General features: G+C 34.1%; 2 protein-coding genes across 2 annotated transcripts; both read left to right on the forward strand.

Moving 5' to 3' along the window:
- The first annotated feature begins 10,517 nt into the window (after positions 1–10,517).
- Positions 10,518–11,502, forward strand: LOC123709968 (uncharacterized oxidoreductase TM_0325-like). Its single transcript, XM_045661610.1, has one exon. It carries the CDS (start codon positions 10,592–10,594, stop codon positions 11,351–11,353), a length of 762 nt encoding a protein of 253 aa, XP_045517566.1. The 5' UTR covers positions 10,518–10,591; the 3' UTR covers positions 11,354–11,502.
- A 563-nt stretch (positions 11,503–12,065) lies between these two features.
- On the forward strand, positions 12,066–13,204 carry LOC123709684 (3-oxoacyl-[acyl-carrier-protein] reductase FabG-like). Its single transcript, XM_045661178.1, has one exon. The coding sequence runs from the start codon at positions 12,075–12,077 to the stop codon at positions 12,930–12,932; it is 858 nt and encodes a 285-aa protein (XP_045517134.1). The 5' UTR covers positions 12,066–12,074; the 3' UTR covers positions 12,933–13,204.
- The last annotated feature ends 5,016 nt before the right edge of the window (positions 13,205–18,220 follow it).

The following is an 18,220-nucleotide window of genomic DNA, read 5'->3' on the forward strand; positions in this document are numbered from 1 at the left end:
GTTTTTTAGCCGTATTTTCGGGTTATTCATAGTCTTTATACCAATACGGCAGAGTTCATTGAAAAATAATCCAAAGCGTACAGGTTAAAAATACGAGTCCTCTGATGCTCGCATCTCGACATCGGTCGTCCATTTTTGATGAGGAATCTTTTGATAACCACCCCCCCCCCGGCCTCCCCCTGACTCAGATAATGCGGTGGACATACAGTGAAAAAGAATGTTTATTAAAGCATGTTTTCAGCTTTGCTAATAGTATGTATACGTATTACACGCACGAGCATTATTCTTCATCAGTAAGTGGCTTCAGCGTGCTCTCATCCCTGAGGTCGTGATCCCCGGCTGTGTACTAATGACTTTCTGTTTACGTGCGCATTCAACACTCGTTCGGACGGTGAATGAAAACATCGTACGGATACCGACTTGCCTTCTCTGACTGACTCAAAAAGTCAACGGCGTTTGTCAAGCACAGGAGGTTGATTACCCACTTGCCTATTAGATTCTCAAATGATCATGAAACAGATACAGAAATCTCAGGCCCAGATCTAAAAAGGTTGTAGCGCCACTATTTTTTGGCGTCTCTTTACCTTACCAATGCAACGGGACACACCTTGGTCCTCATATCTATATATATAAGTAACAGTGGGCAAACGGGCAGGAGGCTCACCTGATGTTTTACCACCACCCATGGGCTCTCTCAATGCCAGAGGGCTCGCGAGTGTGTTGCCGGCCTTTTAAGTATCGAGATGTCATATAACAATAATATGTTTTAATTTTTAGTTAAACGTGTTTAGTAAGAGCACTTATTAAAAATATTTGTTGTCAGCTGTCATTGTCACTATACGTAGCAGAGCTTATTTGACAACGTCGAAGTCGGATCGGTACAACGTCATTATTAGTTTAAAAAGTTGAAAAGTGTTTTCTTTAAATGTGTAAAAGTTATGTAGATAAAAGACAATACTATTATTAGTTGTTGTATTAACAAAACGAAGAAACTACGCCGTTCCAACATTAAATATTATAAAAATTTGAAAAGCAAAAATTTTAGATTCTCTATCAAATTCACATGGAGTAAAGCTTGCCATCTTTCTCCCCCGTGTGTCCAAATAAACCCCACTCGGCGGTCTGTCCGTATTGAAATTTTTGAATATGCCAACACTCGAGGATCCAGTACTCGAGTGTATCCCAAATTTTCGGCGTAATTATACAGTCGAGAGGTTCTCGATTTTAGTTCACCGATATTATGTTTTGCCAGGCTTGCCGCATTGCCTTTTTGCTATTTTAACCGCTAAAGAGGCATGCTTTATACCTGAATACAGACAACAATTATAAAACATGAATTGTCTAATCTATGGATACACTAATGTCAGTCATATGACATTGAAAGTTGGTACTTTAATTAGACTGCCTAGATTTTTTTAAAGTGACTGTATGTAGTCTGTAGATAACAAAACTTATTATCAAAGACCTGTTTCCTGAAATATAATATATATATGTCACCGGAATATGACAAAACCGCAAGTTTAATAGGAAATTTATAAACTTTCGTAGGATTCTAAATGAGATATAAATTGTATTATTTTACGTCCACATTTTCGCAAATTGATAAGCTTACCGAACTCACGCGTAAAATAATAAGTAAGCGATAACGAAACGGCATGTACGCTCTGATTGGTTAAATAAGTGACTTGAAAAAAATAATAATATAGTAAGGTCTCTCTTGTTATACCCTACCTCATCCATTGTTGTATTTATATAAAATATTAATTTATCCTTACATTTACTGTTACTTCCATATCACTCTCGATTGAAAAGAAATAAACGTCACATGGCTGTGACAACGTCTATAATCCAAATAAATAATAATATACAATACCTTGTTCCTCTTTAAACGATGTAGGACAAACTATTTTAAAATTCAAAGAAACAATATCGAATGTGTTCCCTACATTTTCGGTACTTTACGAGCGTTCAGGGAAATGTGACATGTTTGCAAAGTGACATTTTTCGTGGCGTTGCCGAATCATTTATTCCATCAAGCGATAGCTTAAAGTCTAATAGGGTATGATATATCATCTATCTCTCTATAAAGCTATCTCTGTAGATATTTTCTCTAGACAAGCTTTCTGTCTATCAATAGTTTGAAATAGATAAAGTGTTGAGACAGGAAAATTAAAAAATAGTCTATTTGCAATTGTTATTTAGGTGATTTGAGGGTAAAACTGCTTTGTTACGTAAGGCGTTACGGCGCCAGTCTGACTAGCTAGTCAGAGAGAGAGAAAGAGATCTCACGCATATGGCAGAGGTAGCCGTATTTTGTACAGACGCTTCCTATCACAAAGTGATAAAAGGTTAAATAAATCACTAGAAACTTTCAAACAAATTTTGGTGGTATTATTATTAAATAATGATTCCTTATATAATCATAAACTTTTCTCAAGTTTAACAATTTCAATATTAAATAGTATATCACTTCTGTCGGGCTTCCCAAGACGCACACATTTCTTTTTGTGATATTTTATCTTAGACTTCTTAATATTTAACCCTAGTAGTAGTCCTAGATCCTAGTATCCTTGTACTTAATATAGGATCCTAGGAGTAGAGGCTCTTGGGCCGTGGGGTTCAAGTGCACAGGCACTAATTAAAGATGAAAGGCGTCTGGTAGAGAGTACCAGTGACCCCAGAGCTGGTGCTTTCCTCGTTCAACAATTAAGTATCTCAATACAGCGAGGAAATACTGGCAGCGTTACACTGCCACAGGGACCATTTGATTGATATAATTTCCTTTGGTATTATCTACTCAAGAAATACCTATAACAACAAAAAAAACTCTTTCATTTAAAAACGAAATTTTATGTAGAAAAAACACTGTATGAGCATCGCTCTTGAGCACGTATCAAAAGACCAAATTCGATTCCGAGATGTTTTCAAGAGCCCTTAAATACGAGTGGTAACTCTGATCCTAAATCAAATATGAATCCGTGCTTTCAAATATTCGACGCAAAAATATGACTTTTATAAGTAACATAGAGTATAACACGTGGCATTTTTTAAATGTTCAAATAAAAGCCTGTATTTTTTTTAATTATAGCTGTATTGAAATTATAGCTTCGCAACGTTAGGGAGTGGACAGGTATTTCGACTGCGGAAGAGTTGTCATCTGGCACAGAACAAGACACGCTTCAAGAGACTGACGGCCAATAATTTAGAGACGCTAAAAGAAGATGTTTTTTTATTAATATAAATTAATTAATTTCGATTTGATTCGTTGATTATTGATTATATTTTGTCTTTAACAACACGTAACAATCTTTACGTTATATAGTTATATCGTTTTTTAGGTCCAATTATATGGTAATCGAATTCGAATCGAATTAACTGGAAAATCTCGTATTAAAGTACAAAGTCTTTAGTAGTTTTAATATAATCAAATTAATTCCATTCTCCTTTGATTATTCTTCGCTACTTTCAGACTCGGGGTCTTAATCGCGTCTGATGTCACAATCTTGTATCGAGCTCAAAGAAAACATGTCAAGCAAAAAGAAGTTGACAAAACTTGACAAAATATGTTCAGATTAAAAATGCAGGCTTTCGATTGTGATATGAATTTTTGTCTTACCTAATCGTACTTAAAATTGACGAGTAGTAAGTATTGATGTAATCATTCGTAATCATAATTACGCAAAAATTTGAGACATCACATAATTTTCAATTTGATATTCGTATCCATTCAAATATAGAACAAAAACGTATTCACAGACAGCGTCTCTACCTTCAATAGGTGGCATAGACAAGCGACAGTTGTCTATACTCTACGCATACGGCGCCCATAAACAATATTATTGTTTTAATATGGAGCGAACTGCAAGTGAATTGAAATCTGAATAAAACCTAGGGGAATAAATGATTATAATTAATATAAAAGATTTTAAATGTGCCTATTTATACTCTTTTATTTTTTTCTATTGAACGAGGAACACGTTTGTTTTATATGACGTGAATATATTGAATAAAATATGACATTACAAATTTTTCCCACAAACATATCAATTATTTTAGAACATAAGCAGCAAGGGAAAAATTAAAACACGCGACCGCAATATAAAAATAAAAATAAATAACTAAAAATAATAATAATAACTTAAACAAAATAGAACCTCATAAACAAAGTACCGTACGTTGAAAGATTGTTGTAAAATATAACAATATTTTAGTAATTAAATTGTAAGGGCGAGGTGCCCTAATCACTTTCGAACTCAACTTTTCGGTGCTGAAAATTAAAACTAGCGAACTGTGGAATCTACTCCCGGTGGAGGTCTTCCATGTCCTTATGTACACGCGTTAGAAGTCATACTTCTTTGGCGTAACAAGATAATCTATATTCTATGTTTTTAGAAAAAACTACACTAACAATAGAAAAATTAAAATGTTGACTATAGCTAACTTCAGGGTGTCGGTTTCTTGTGACGGTGTGCGGGTGTCGGGTTTTTGTGACGGTATGCGTAAAAATTTACTGTCATCATTTTGCAACAAAAGAACTGTAACTTCAAAAATATGAATGAAGTCGCTTCTTCTGTTACGTTAGTATATTGTTGAAAATATCATGAACGGTTTTTACACAAATTCTCTTTCGGCATCAACAAGAAGTAAATATTATGACAACACTAACTATTATTTGTATATAGCTTCATGAATAAACGAATTTGACTTCATAAAAAACTCTCAACAATATATACCTACAAATAAATATATATCTTAATAACAAGCGAGGCAGACGCCTAGTCGGTTAAACTTCGGGCAATAAAAATGTAAGCCCATAAAAAGAATTATTAGTAGGAATGCAATTTCCTCGTCCAAGGCATATGTCACGTCGGGTCGGCAAATGAATAAAAATCAACCACTCACGACAAACTGAGACTAATGACTCGTGGGATTTGTACTATCGATCTAATGTTTTATTTTCATGACGGTACATTTATTGTTATATGTGAGGGTAGTATTGCATTAATGATAATCTAATTTCTAGATATATTAGCTGTTTCTATCCTCCTATAGCTTTAAACAACTGTTTCTTCAATATAATGAAGATCTGTCTTATTCACTATCATACTTTTTATAAAATATTTTTTTGATAATTTTTTTTTATGTACTAGGAGCAAAACGGGCTGGAGGCTCACCTGATGTTAAGTGATACCGCCCATGGACACTCACCATGCCAGAAGGCTCGCAAGTGCTTTGCCGGCATATATGTCTCTGAACAAAGACCTCATTTAACATTAACATCTAGTTTTAAGACTTATAAGTAAATTCAAACTAGATTCAATTATAATATGAATGCGTATAAATTATTTTAACTTTTAATTTGTGGTCTTTTCAATTATAATTAAGTTAAATGGTTTATTATTCCCACCGGTTTGTCATTATATGCATGTGTGTTACATCTAACGAAACACTGTTCGATAAACACAAATATGCTATATGGTAATTTTTGTGTATTAAGTATATGTATATTTTTTGAATAAAATTACTTACAACAACAAAAAATGAAATGATTAAAATCTAATTAAGTTAAGCAAGAGGCGGCTGACATGACACCCGTAGACACTGGCACTGCTAGAAGGCTTACGATTGCGTTGACGGCCTTTAAAAAATCAGGTGGCTCTTAAAGGACCCTAATTCATATTGCTACATTATTACCTCGTCGGGCTGATAACCTTGTGAATCGCTTCATTGATAATAAAATCTTCAGCGTTTTTGCATAACACTACGAATTATTATAAATTTAATATAAACTTAGCGTAAACAATACATCCATTACCCTAACGCAAGATTGAACAAAGATAAGACGTTAATCAAGTTAGGTCAGACCATCATAAGGCCTGCGGATTAAATTTATGCCCCCAAAATAATTAATTCCCTTTAACTTCATTAAGACACCCGCATAGGTGTAATTAGAATGAACTAAGGAATCTTAATTGTTGAATTGAATGGACACACTGACTAGGAAAATGGTGGTAGTTGTCCCTTTTATTTATTTATTTTATTTGTACTGTATTTCTTGCAACGAAGTGTAAATAAATTAAGCTTCAAAAGCTTAAAACCGAGTTAGATTCATGGAGAGAGATTCGAAATTCGTAAGAAACTGTACCCCAGTTTGTGTAGGGTAATAGTAAAATAGGTTCGCCTCTTCCTGAACTCATAGTGACTGTAATCCCAAATTACCGTCTTTTAGAAATGGAAATATAAGTTGCAAGATCACAAGGAAGGAGACTTGGACAATTACATCTATACCTCCAGTGTGTGGGGAGAAAATTAGAAATATAGGTGATATTCAGAAAAGCACGAACTGTGACTCGGTGTATCCAAATTCAATACATATTTCACGTACGGGAGTCAGACTCAAAATGAGGATGTTGGACTGGCACAAGCTTACGCTAATGAAAATTGTTAAATTTAACACATTTAGAAATATTAGTCCAAAACCTGTAAAAGCTTTCCACTCGATCTTGAATCATCAGTGTCAATAAAATTAATAAAAACGTATGAGTGTACAGACGTAAGAAGTGAAACTTCTTTATGACCTTATTTTTCGAAAAATGATCTACTATATGCAACTTTACAGAAATTGGTTAAATAAAGTTAAATTAGATAAAAAAGGCGTTTATTATCACAGACATGAACACAAACAATAAAATTATTTCATTTTACCTTATACTAAGATTATTACAGAATTTCATTAATTCTAATACAATTATTACAATCATTGTTATCGTTATTATTTATTTTTGTTATTAATGGCTTCAAATCGCGCATAACGGAAAAATGTGACGGTAAATTTTCCAACACCGATAAAGAACTTCACTTCAATAATAATCAACCCTGTATAGATTGGGTCTTGGCCGAAAATTATACCTGTATGTCAGATTTTTTTGTTTCGTTTTCGTATACCGTACCGACGTTTGCCAGTACCGTAGGAGCAAATGTTAAATGAAAGAAAAACCCATTGGTGCACAGCCGTAATTTGAACAAACGACGATGAGTGAGAGTCGCAATCTAAAGCCACTAAGCCAACAATGCTGCTAATAAATTAAGAATGTATAACATTTCTTTTACAAATACTTTTTTCATAATAATTTAAAGCGCCTGAAATAAAATGTAAGCAATTACGTTTCCATACTTTTAGAATTCCAATTAACAATTTAATTGTTTATTAAAGTTATATTGGATTTCGTATTTCTATTAACGAATTCGGGATTGATATCTCTTACCGCGTATTCATAAAAAATATTTCATTATTTTATATAAAGTAATAATATTTTTATCATATCGTATACACAATTTCACAGATGGCAGACTAGTCAAAAGACTACAATTAGACTGAATTAGTGTTCATAAATAAACTGTTAATCTCCACCAAGATGTTAAAGCATAATGTTAGAAAATAACGAGCAAACTAACAAGGCTTCCATACTAAACATCCGTGAGTCTCGAATCCCAGTGTTATTCATGATAATATAATGGGATAAATGTATGGTTTAGCGTTCGGTCAAGGCGTGATGCCATAACAATAAGATGTATACCGTCATTGTTCGCGACCTTCCGAGTAATATATAGAGGAATTAGTGGGTTAACGCTTTGTGAATATTACCGATTATTAAACGATATGTGTGACGTAATTGACACTAAAAAGGATTATAAATACTCGACTTATAAGAGCAGTATTGGCCTAGTGGCTTCAGCGTGCGACTCTCGGTCGGTCGTAGGTTCGATCCCCAGATAGGCACCAATGAACTTTCTTCCAATACGCGCATTTAATATGCGACTAGATTTTAAGTGATAATTTAATTACAACTACGTTACAACAATTTTTTTTGTCCACGTTAATACCTATAACTAATATACCTATATAAACAATTCTTAAACTATTATAGGCTTATAGGTAATCAAAGCTGTTCAAGCTTAATTTAACTTAGAGGGCTACATACCATCGACAAGAGGATTCGAGACACACTTCTATACTCTTTGACTCAATAAAAATTTCGTCATACCCGTAAGATTAGAAATTATCCAACACATATATCGCCAGATAAAGATGTATTTGAAAATGTCAATTCTTAATGTAATCGGACTGTGTCTAGCATAATTTCAGACTGAATTTTCTATCGCAATTTTCAGAGAAAAATTCCATAGCAACCTTTTCTTTTGATTGAAAGATATTACGGTAATACCTAATAGAAGCGGCAAAGGCTTCAACTCGTTCGAGTAGCACTAGGTTCGAAATGAGAAAAGTTTAGCGAAACGCTGTCGAGTCAATACTGACTATAAACAACTCAATGTAGGTGAGAGCACACAAAATTGAATCCTATAACTAACAAATAAAGTTTATTTCTCAATGTTTTATTTCTATTTTGCGTATGGCTCCGCTTACCGATAAAGTTTTTCTAATAAGGTTCACTGCTGCATTATTAGGACCGGAATTAAAAGTTACATAATATGATGCATTCGAAATACATGAAAGGTTAATGAACCTTATACCGTATCAATTCAAAATTTCATCAGAATATCACCTTGATGGTTGGCAGTCTTTCACAGTCCGCTTCACAAGACACCTTCTTTCGCGAACTGTGGAATCGACTCCCGGTGGAGGTCTACCTTGAGAGATACGACCTTGAATTGATTAGAGTAAGAGTATACTCCACCCTTAAAAGCCGGCAACACACCCACTAAAAATGGGTGTCTATGGGCTGCAAAGGCTGCCCTTTTTGGCGTCCCGTTTCGTTTGTTCTAGAATATAAAGAATATTGAAAACTACTACAGAAATTAATATATTTAACCTTAAGATCTTTATTATTAATTAAAAAATCCGTGGCGCAACAACCGTTTTGGGTATGGGACTCAGATTTCTGTACTTATCTGTTTCATGATCATTTATCAATCTAATAGACAAGTAGGCCAGCCTGTGACTGACATACGCCGTCAACTTTATGGGTTTGGGCCAGTTTCCTTCACCGTTCGAGAGAATGTTAAGCGCACGTAGAAAGAAAGTCCATTGGTGCACAGGGGTCGAACTTACGATCGCAGGGATGAGAGTCGCACGCTGAAGCCACTAGGCCAACACGGCTTTATTATTAATAGTTAAGTTAATATTAATTAGCTAGTTAAGTCCAATTAAGAAGAAGATGTCATCTACCCCATTGGCGGGTTCAGGGATTTCATACAAACTATGATGTTGAGTTGAATCACACGTATAGTAATTGTCGTGACCATCAACAATTTTAACATATAATAGGACTTTTATTATATTTTGACTTTGATTTTATGCGTGAGTTAACTATAACATTTTATGTGAATAGATATTTATAGTTTAGCAGTTATATTATGTTTAGTTTAGATTATAAAAGGCTACATTTAGCTTACAAAATCTATTAAATTTGCTCAACAATCTGTCATAGATAACAAACTACTTCTTTCATTTATAAATCTGTTTCTATAAATGACAAATAAGCAGAGATATATATTAATATATATATATATATATTTTATCCAAGTTGGTAATGCATTGCGCATTCCCTGTTCCCGAAAGTTGCAGGGGTGTGTGAGACTCGACCCACACCAGAATCTCTGCTATTCAGAGACTGGGTGAGCAATACCCACCTGAAACCACCAAAAAATTTTTTTGTTAAATTTTTTTTTTTAAAAACACACTTTGTTTAACCAAAAAAAAATCTTATGGCCGATCTAAGAAATAATGGACTCAGTGTTATACCACTGTAGAATCCTTATTAAATGCGCTAACTTTTAAAGCTACTTGCCAAACTGGAGTAATACATTTTTTTTTCAGGACGATCAGTTGAAGAAGTGCGAAAATTAATTTTGAAAACTTGGTACGGTATAAAATGACATTTTCCTAAAAGTTGGAGTGATCAGCACAGAGTTTAGGATCATAGGTTACATAAAACACTATTCGGGATGACGTAAGAGAAAAAAAAATTGCAAAAGGTAAATATTTGTAACAACAGGAATGAAAAAACTGTTACATGGTGTGCATTTTCTGGAATAACAAAAAATATCCATAACTTAAAAAATACATGACTTATTTTTTTTTTAAATTTTCTGATAACTGGTGTGGCATTACCTATGAGAAAATTTCGACTTGACGTCGACTTTTGGGACACCCTGTATATATAATTTTTTTATAGCATAGTAGTTATGAGTTAGCCAGTTGATCATGTTGTCTTCCGAAGCCTCCCCTTGTTGTTTCTATTCGTCTCTTTCACGAGCTGATCTTTCTGATCTGATCATCCTTCCGGCAGATCGTTTTCCCATCTCTTTATTTGACAGCCTCTTTCCCTTCACCGATCTTCAGCAGATCCTTGGACTTAAATAAAATACAAAAATAACATACCATACCATAACATATAACTCGACACGTGTATATAGAAAAACGTGAGATTTTTTGTCTTAACAAGTATATACCTAACAATGTAAGGAACACTTGTCACAATATCTTTTTCATATCTTAGTGTAAGTCGTTGCGAAATTAAATTATCATTTAAATAATTACCGTCTTTAAGGCTGATAGTGCCTAAAGATTATGAGTTTTGTTAACAAAGTGTTACTTGTAACTGGGGCTGGATCAGGTATTGGAGCAGGAACTGCTATTAAATTTGCAAAAGAAGGCGCACACGTGGCAATAGTTGGCCGAAATGTAGATAAGCTAAAGAAAATTGCAGAACAATGCGAGAAAATCGGGCCCAAAGCATTAATGATACAATCAGACGTAAGTCATGATAAATCAGCGTCCAAAATTATAAACGAAGTTATTACAGCGTTTAAAAGATTAGATGTGTTAGTAAACAATGCTGGTGTTTTGAAATTTGGAACAATTTTGAAGGGGAACTTATTAGAAGCCTACGACACAACAATGAGTGTTAATGTACGCGCCCCAATCAATTTAACAGTAATAGCTGCGCCACACCTCGTCAAAACTAAAGGAAATATCATTAATATATCAAGCCTGGCAGGCACAGCAGCCCCAGAAAAGCCACCAACGAGTGCTTATCACATCTCTAAAGCTGCACTTAGTCACTTTTCGCGATGTGCAGCGTTGGAACTGGCTAAACATGGAGTAAGAGTCAACACTATAAGTCCTGGCCCAGTCAAAACAGATCTTATGGATAATGCTGGAATCGGTCATGTTAAGTTCGAAGATATGGCAAAAACCCTACCTTTGCAAAGAGTGTCTGAAGCAAGAGAAATTGCTGATCTTATTGCATTTTTGGCAAGTGATAAGGCTGTAGGTATTACGGGCTCAGAGATATTTGTTGATAACGGTTATCTTTTAAAACATGGATAGTTATGATTTATAATTGTTATTTTACTACGCTGAATTTTTGTATGTCATAACTCGGATACATTATGCACTTTTTGCTAATTTTAGTATTAGTATTATACAATAAATTTCACTGGGTAAATATCATTGATATCTACTTCCAGCTCACAACTTAATAGTAAACAATTATTTAACATCGTATACTTATACCGGTAATTATATCTCTATATTTATAAAAATATAACTTGGTTTTGCATTTATCTTAATTTTCAATTACAGTCTTAACTAGGAAAAGTATATTTAGCTTGGGTCTGCAAACAACTAACAACTGATAACAAAATCTTCAAATGGGATAATCCATATTTTTGCTTCGTGTCATTGCTATTTTTAGAGACTGATTAAATTATATTAGCAATAATTGTAATATTGTGTAATATATTTTTGCTTACTTATAAAAACAAGGAAAATTATACAAAAACATTTTTAAGCAACGGGATAATTTATTGTTTACCCTATAGTCTTTTTTAAACGGAAGTCGCAAAGGTCATGAGTGCGCTGACTCCTGAGAGTGAAAACTTAAACTGGGAAGCCTAAATTATAAGTATGATGCACATTTAATTATGTATCCAAAAAAACAAATCGTAATAAAAAAAATATTGTGCAAATATCAATGTTATGTTTTGGTTATTTATTAATTTAACTAGTACTTTTAACAGTTATTGCAGCTCATGTAACCGAAGGATTTATGTTAGTATTTTCCTGTTACGATATCCGCGTCTGCTCATTTAATTATATAGCGAATCGATCAGCTTCAGTTTGCGTCTGCATTGCGGTCAGTGTGCACGCCAAAATGAGTTTTAAAAATAAGGTTGTGATTGTGACTGGGGCCAGCTCGGGTATTGGTGCTGCGACTGCGTTGAAATTCTCAAAGGAAGGCGCTGCGGTCGTTATGGTAGCTCGTGACGAGGCAAAACTTAAAGCTGTCAAGAAAAAATGCGACGCCGAAGGTTGGCCTGCATTTATTGTCATGGCTGACATATCTGAGGAGGACGAAGCGAAAAGTGTTATAGAAAAAACTGTAAATGAATTTGGCAAAATAGACATCTTAATAAATAATGCAGGTATACTACGATGTGGACGAATAGTTGACGGATCTATCCTAGAAACATACGACGAGATAATGAATACAAACATAAGAGCTGTAGTATATCTCACAACATACGCAACGCCATATCTAACAAATAGTTCAGGAAATATTGTCAATATTTCTACTATAGGAGGCGAGAGAGTTATATGTTCTGAATATAATGCATATTGTGTTTCAAAGGCGGCCCTAACGCATTTCACACGTGCGGCCGCCATGGAATTAGGTGAATATGGCGTAAGAGTGAACACAGTGAGCCCTGGAATTGTGAGAACCGACTTATTAAAAAACGCAGGGTTCAATACAGATGATGATGATAATTTTGTGTTCAAAACTGTTATGAATAAGTGGACTGAGCCGGAGGAAATAGCTGATTTAATTCTTTATGTGGCAAGTGATAAGGCGAAAAGTATAACTGGCTCAAACTTTGTTAGTGATAATGGGAATTTGTTAATTTAAGAAACTTTAGAACAACGGGTTTATAAGATATCACCCTCTCTTTTGTTGTATGTCGGTTAAAGCGAGAGGGCATGTATGCTTACAGTACATAGCTGTATTATGCTTACATTTAGTGTAATATTTAAGAATGACTTTTTAAGTTTTAGTTATTATATTTCGATAAATCGATATTACAATTTAGTTACTATTCCAGCCTGAAGGCAACCCAAAGAACTGATTTTTACCATAAGTGTTCCTGAAGAATTTTGTAAATAAAAAACTAAATAATTGTGTTTATTTATTTCCCTTTACCTACATAATTGTGGAACTTAGTGAAGATACCTAATATTTTACCTTTACTACAGAAAAAGAAAATGTTAGATATAATTAAGTAATTAGGTATTATGTTATTAAAATGATTGCTTTGTACAAACTAATATAAAGTAAATCCCATAATCCTCTTCATGATTAATTTGATTATTATTGGTTATTGTAGTTTACATTTTGAAGTTAGATAATCTCACTAATCCTAGACTGGATTTCACTATTATAAAATAACATGTAAACTTTCTTAGATTATCATGCAATATTGATGATTATGAAAACTTGATAACTAATAGTTAGTCTTATAAGAACAACAACCATTTTAATAAAACTTTCTGTAGTAATCATATGACCTTATATTTACCTTTTTTGTTTTCACTTAAGTTTTGTGTTATAATCTTTTTTAGCATAAATATTACCAATACCTTTCCTTTTTGCCTTTCTGTGTTTTAAAGTTGTTTAATTGTTAAGAAAGGGTACAATAAAATATGCAAATATTAATCATAGTTCATTCATAGTTTTACACAAAAACAAATTGAAAGTTTATGAGGTCATTAAATTACATTAAATATAACAAGCTGGTTTTCTCACGGTGTTCCAAATCTATCTGGAGGTGGACTATGAAATAATTTAGCCTTTGTTTACTCACGCCAAAAATTAATATTCAATCTCAATACAATTTTAGTCATCTTAGATCGACAATTCATTCCAATATTCAATCCATAGATATAGTTACCAATCTAATTATTCAACCAATCCTTCAGAAATTGAAGATTGCCCTCTGTATGAAAATTAATTTTTACACATGCCAATAACCTATCTGTCCATTTTGACAGTTGCTTATATTGGCCTAATCATGTTTGTCATTAAAGCGGACTTGACTCTAGACGGTGACGTTAGAAATGTAATAAGTCAAACAATAGATAAGTTTGGCAAGATAAATATATTGATAAATAACGCGGAAATTGTGCGCAACGGCAGACTTATTGACAATAGTGTTTTAAAAACATTTGATGATGTTATGAAAATCAATCTACGCGCCGTTGTAGCCATCACTACTTCTGCGGCACCACACCTCATCAGGACGAAGGGAAATATAGTGAATATATCCTCTGTTGGTGCTGAAAGAATTTTACGTAACGATCACATAGCTTACTTTATATCTAAAGCTGGGCTTAATCACTTTACAAGAGCATGTGCTATGGAATTAGGAAATCGAGGAGTCAGGGTGAACACAGTTAGTGTAGGGGATGTCTATAGAGGAAGATCTAGATATAATACATGCATTCACACCTATATTGACCCTGAGGAACTGGTTCTCTATGCTGCTAGCAACAAATCTAAAGAAATTACAGGTTCTAATCTAGTCAATGATTGTGGAAATGTAGTTGCCCATGTTAACAGCCGGTAAAAATGTTGAAGACTGATCTGTAAACTACAATTCGTTTATTGTTTGAATATGATTCAATTCATTTGTACTTATTCAACTTCAATATTTGAATAAGTATAAAAGTTATAAGGATTATATTAAAATTGTTTTGCTATCTTAAAAACAGATGATAATTGTAAATATATATTTTGAATTGTAAACACTAGAAGTATTATGAATCATTGATTTGATTAAATTATTTTCCTTCTATGTAGATATGGTATCAAATTTTTCATTGATTATATTATATTATGATATAAAATATACTAATCATGAATCTGTATTACAATATAAAAAAAATGTTGTCTTATCCAGTAAAACAAAATTTCTGAAATTATATAAACAAAAGACGATATTATATATACTATTCAAACTTCATCTTTGATTCTTTATTGTATTTATAGACATTTTGTGAACCTACTATTTAATAAAGTGTAATATTAATACTTAGATAATTGAGAAGGAGCAGATAAAACATTGTGTGTGTTCATTTCCATACATTAAACATTTATGTCTTTTGTTTTATTTTGTTGGCAGTGAATTCATTGAATCCATCCTGTTAACTGTTGTTTGTTTAAAAATGCATCAAATTAAATGTTTTTAGATCCATGGTCAGAACTAAGCTTGAAAACCATGCATGGCACTAAAGTATATTCCGGCAATGTGCTATCCATAAAGCTATATTTTCCTTGGACATCCATAAGTCGAACGGGCCCGATGCCATCCCCCCAATTGTGCTCCGGTCCTAACGCGCCTTTTCCGATACCTGTACTCGCTCAGCACTGTTCCGAAGTGCTGGAAGACCGCTTCGATACATCCGACCCCTAAAAAGGCGATCGCTCTGTGCGGTCCAACTATCGCCCGATAGCTATAACCTCCTTATTCTAAAGCCGGGTATCCACTATGTTCGCGAACCTCTTGCGCTCCGCGCACTTACAACAGCTCCGCGTAGTGGATAGGTTTGCGAACGTGGAACGTGAACGGCGCGCGCTCAGCGCTCCAATGGGTGGCGGTAAATTGGGCGAACACAAAGGGGAGCTCAGTCTGTTCGTGGACGCGAGCATGCGTGTTTCTATGCAGATACGCGTTACCGTCTCCATCAGAGCGGTTACGGGAGCGCGGAGCGCAAGAGGTTCGCGAACATAGTGGATACCCGGCTTATGATCTCAAGTTTTCTGGTCGATCGGAGCATCAAGGTCGTCATCGACAGAGCATGTTCTGACCTTAAACCCGTGAACGCTGAGGTCCCACAAGGCTGTGTCCTATCCCCTGTTTATTCTGCATATCAATGATATGTTGCGACATGCGAAATGATATGGACGACAGCACTGAGGATACTTTTACACTGGCCGGGCAGGTATTTGTCGGGCTGTTATCGATGAGTGCCGTAACAAACTTGTGTCTGAAGTCGAAACTTTATTTATATAAAACGAAACGAAATTTTATTTATATTCTAAACTTATTTTTTTCTTTTTGGAAGGAATTGTTTTTCTTAGTACCTATAAACTAAAATAGGATTTAAAAGTTATACTGTTAGGACGTAGTAGATACATCCTCTATTGTAAGGCGTAAGAAGCATGCATCCTCATGAATAAAAAATAAAAATAAGAAAAACACTTTGAACGGATTAAAGCTATGTATTATTATTAAAAACTTATAATTATTTACATAATTTTAATTTTTTCCGACGTTTCGCGTGCTTTTCACGTGCGTGGTCACGGTGACTGTAATAATGTAACTGTGTGTCAATAATTATAAGTTTTTAATAATAATACATAGCTTCAATCGGGTCAAAAAGTGTTTTTCTTAATGTGTAAAATGTGATGTGTTAACAAAAGACAAATAAAAATAAATCAGTGCGCTGCAACCTTTTTTATCTATTACATGATCACTTACCAATCTAATAGGCAAGTAGGTGATCAGCCTGTGCCTCAAACACGCCGTCGACTTTTTGGGTCCAAGACAAGCCGGTTTCCTCGCGATGTTTTCCTTGACCGTTCGAGCGAATTAGTGCACAGCCGGGACTCGAACCTACGAACCCAGGGATGAGAGCCGCACGCTATAGCCACCAGGCCAACACTGCTCATCATTTTGAAAATCTTTGTGAAAACTCTTTCCAATTTTCTTTGTTTTTATTTATTGAGTGAGTTTTTTTTTTAAAGTAATAATTTTAAATTAAATGTTCTCAAAGTGTCTCATTTATTCCGTGACACGAACCAACTATCGACGAAGCTGTCCATCTTTCCCATTTACTTGTTATATTTTAAATGTATATGAAACACATCATCAAAAGCTTCAGGCGTCGGTGACTTAACATCAGGTGAAACGTACCTTTCAAAACTTCCAACAAAACATATCATGTTGGGTTTTTTGCAACAAGACTGGAGACTTTAAAACCTGTTTTGTGGCTATCGTATCGACCATATCCTTATGTTTTTCCTTTTTGCGTTGTTTGAAATTAAATATACGCATAATTTAAGCTGAACTTGCCAGTTAGATGTGTCGATAATTATTCTAATATAAAAAAACAGCCAATGAATATTATTTGTTTTAAATTAAAGGTACACTATTTCGTCTGTAAGCTTCTCTAATTCATTTTTTATTAGTTTTCGAAAATAAATGGTGCAATATACATATATTTGAATAAACAGTGTAAACTCCATGTCTCCATTCTTTTCCTAATTCAGATTTTTCGTCTCTCCATTTAACGACACCTCTCTATAACGCCATAAAATGCACATTCCTTTCAGTGTCGTCATATAGAGTTTACATTATATTTTATTTACATTCATTTACATATTTCGATTAATATACATATATGTATATAACATTGACATATTAAAATGTAATTTATACAAATTGTAGTTTAATCCTTAGAATAGCTCCTCGACCTCTAGAACTAAAAGTTAACACGCTGTTCGACATAACATCAAGTTTGTTTTTCAAGCTATGAGTCATCTTAGCAATAAATTTCACAATGTGGTTCATATTATAAACTTCTGTATATTTTCCTGTTACGAGTTAAGTTTATAACATGTGAAATACGTTACGTCACCTCCATTCCAGTATAAGACTTTGAAATTCAATGACGAGTTCCACTCGTACCAAACTATAGACGCCATGCGTTTTAAAAATAAAGTTGTGATTATAACCGGTGCAAATGCGAATTTTGGCATAGAAATATCTTTGCAGTTTATTCTCGAAGGTGCATTCGTAGTGTTAGTTGGCAAAAACCAAGACAAACTCAACAATTTAAAGAGTATTTGTGACGCCAAAAAAGATGATGATAGGCAATCGGTGTTTGTCATTACAGCGGACTTGACTCTAGACGATGACGTTAGAAATGTAATAAGTCAAACAATAGAGAAGTTTGGCAAAATAAATATATTGATAAATAACGCGGAGATTGTGCGCAACGGCAGACTTATTGACAATAGTGTTTTAAAAACATTTGATGATGTTATGAAAATCAATCTACGCGCCGTTGTAGCCATCACTACTTCTGCGGCACCACACCTCATCAGGACGAAGGGAAATATAGTGAATATATCCTCTG

Source organism: Pieris brassicae, chromosome 5, assembly GCF_905147105.1.
Source record: "Pieris brassicae chromosome 5, ilPieBrab1.1, whole genome shotgun sequence".
Lineage (NCBI taxonomy): Eukaryota > Metazoa > Arthropoda > Insecta > Lepidoptera > Pieridae > Pieris > Pieris brassicae.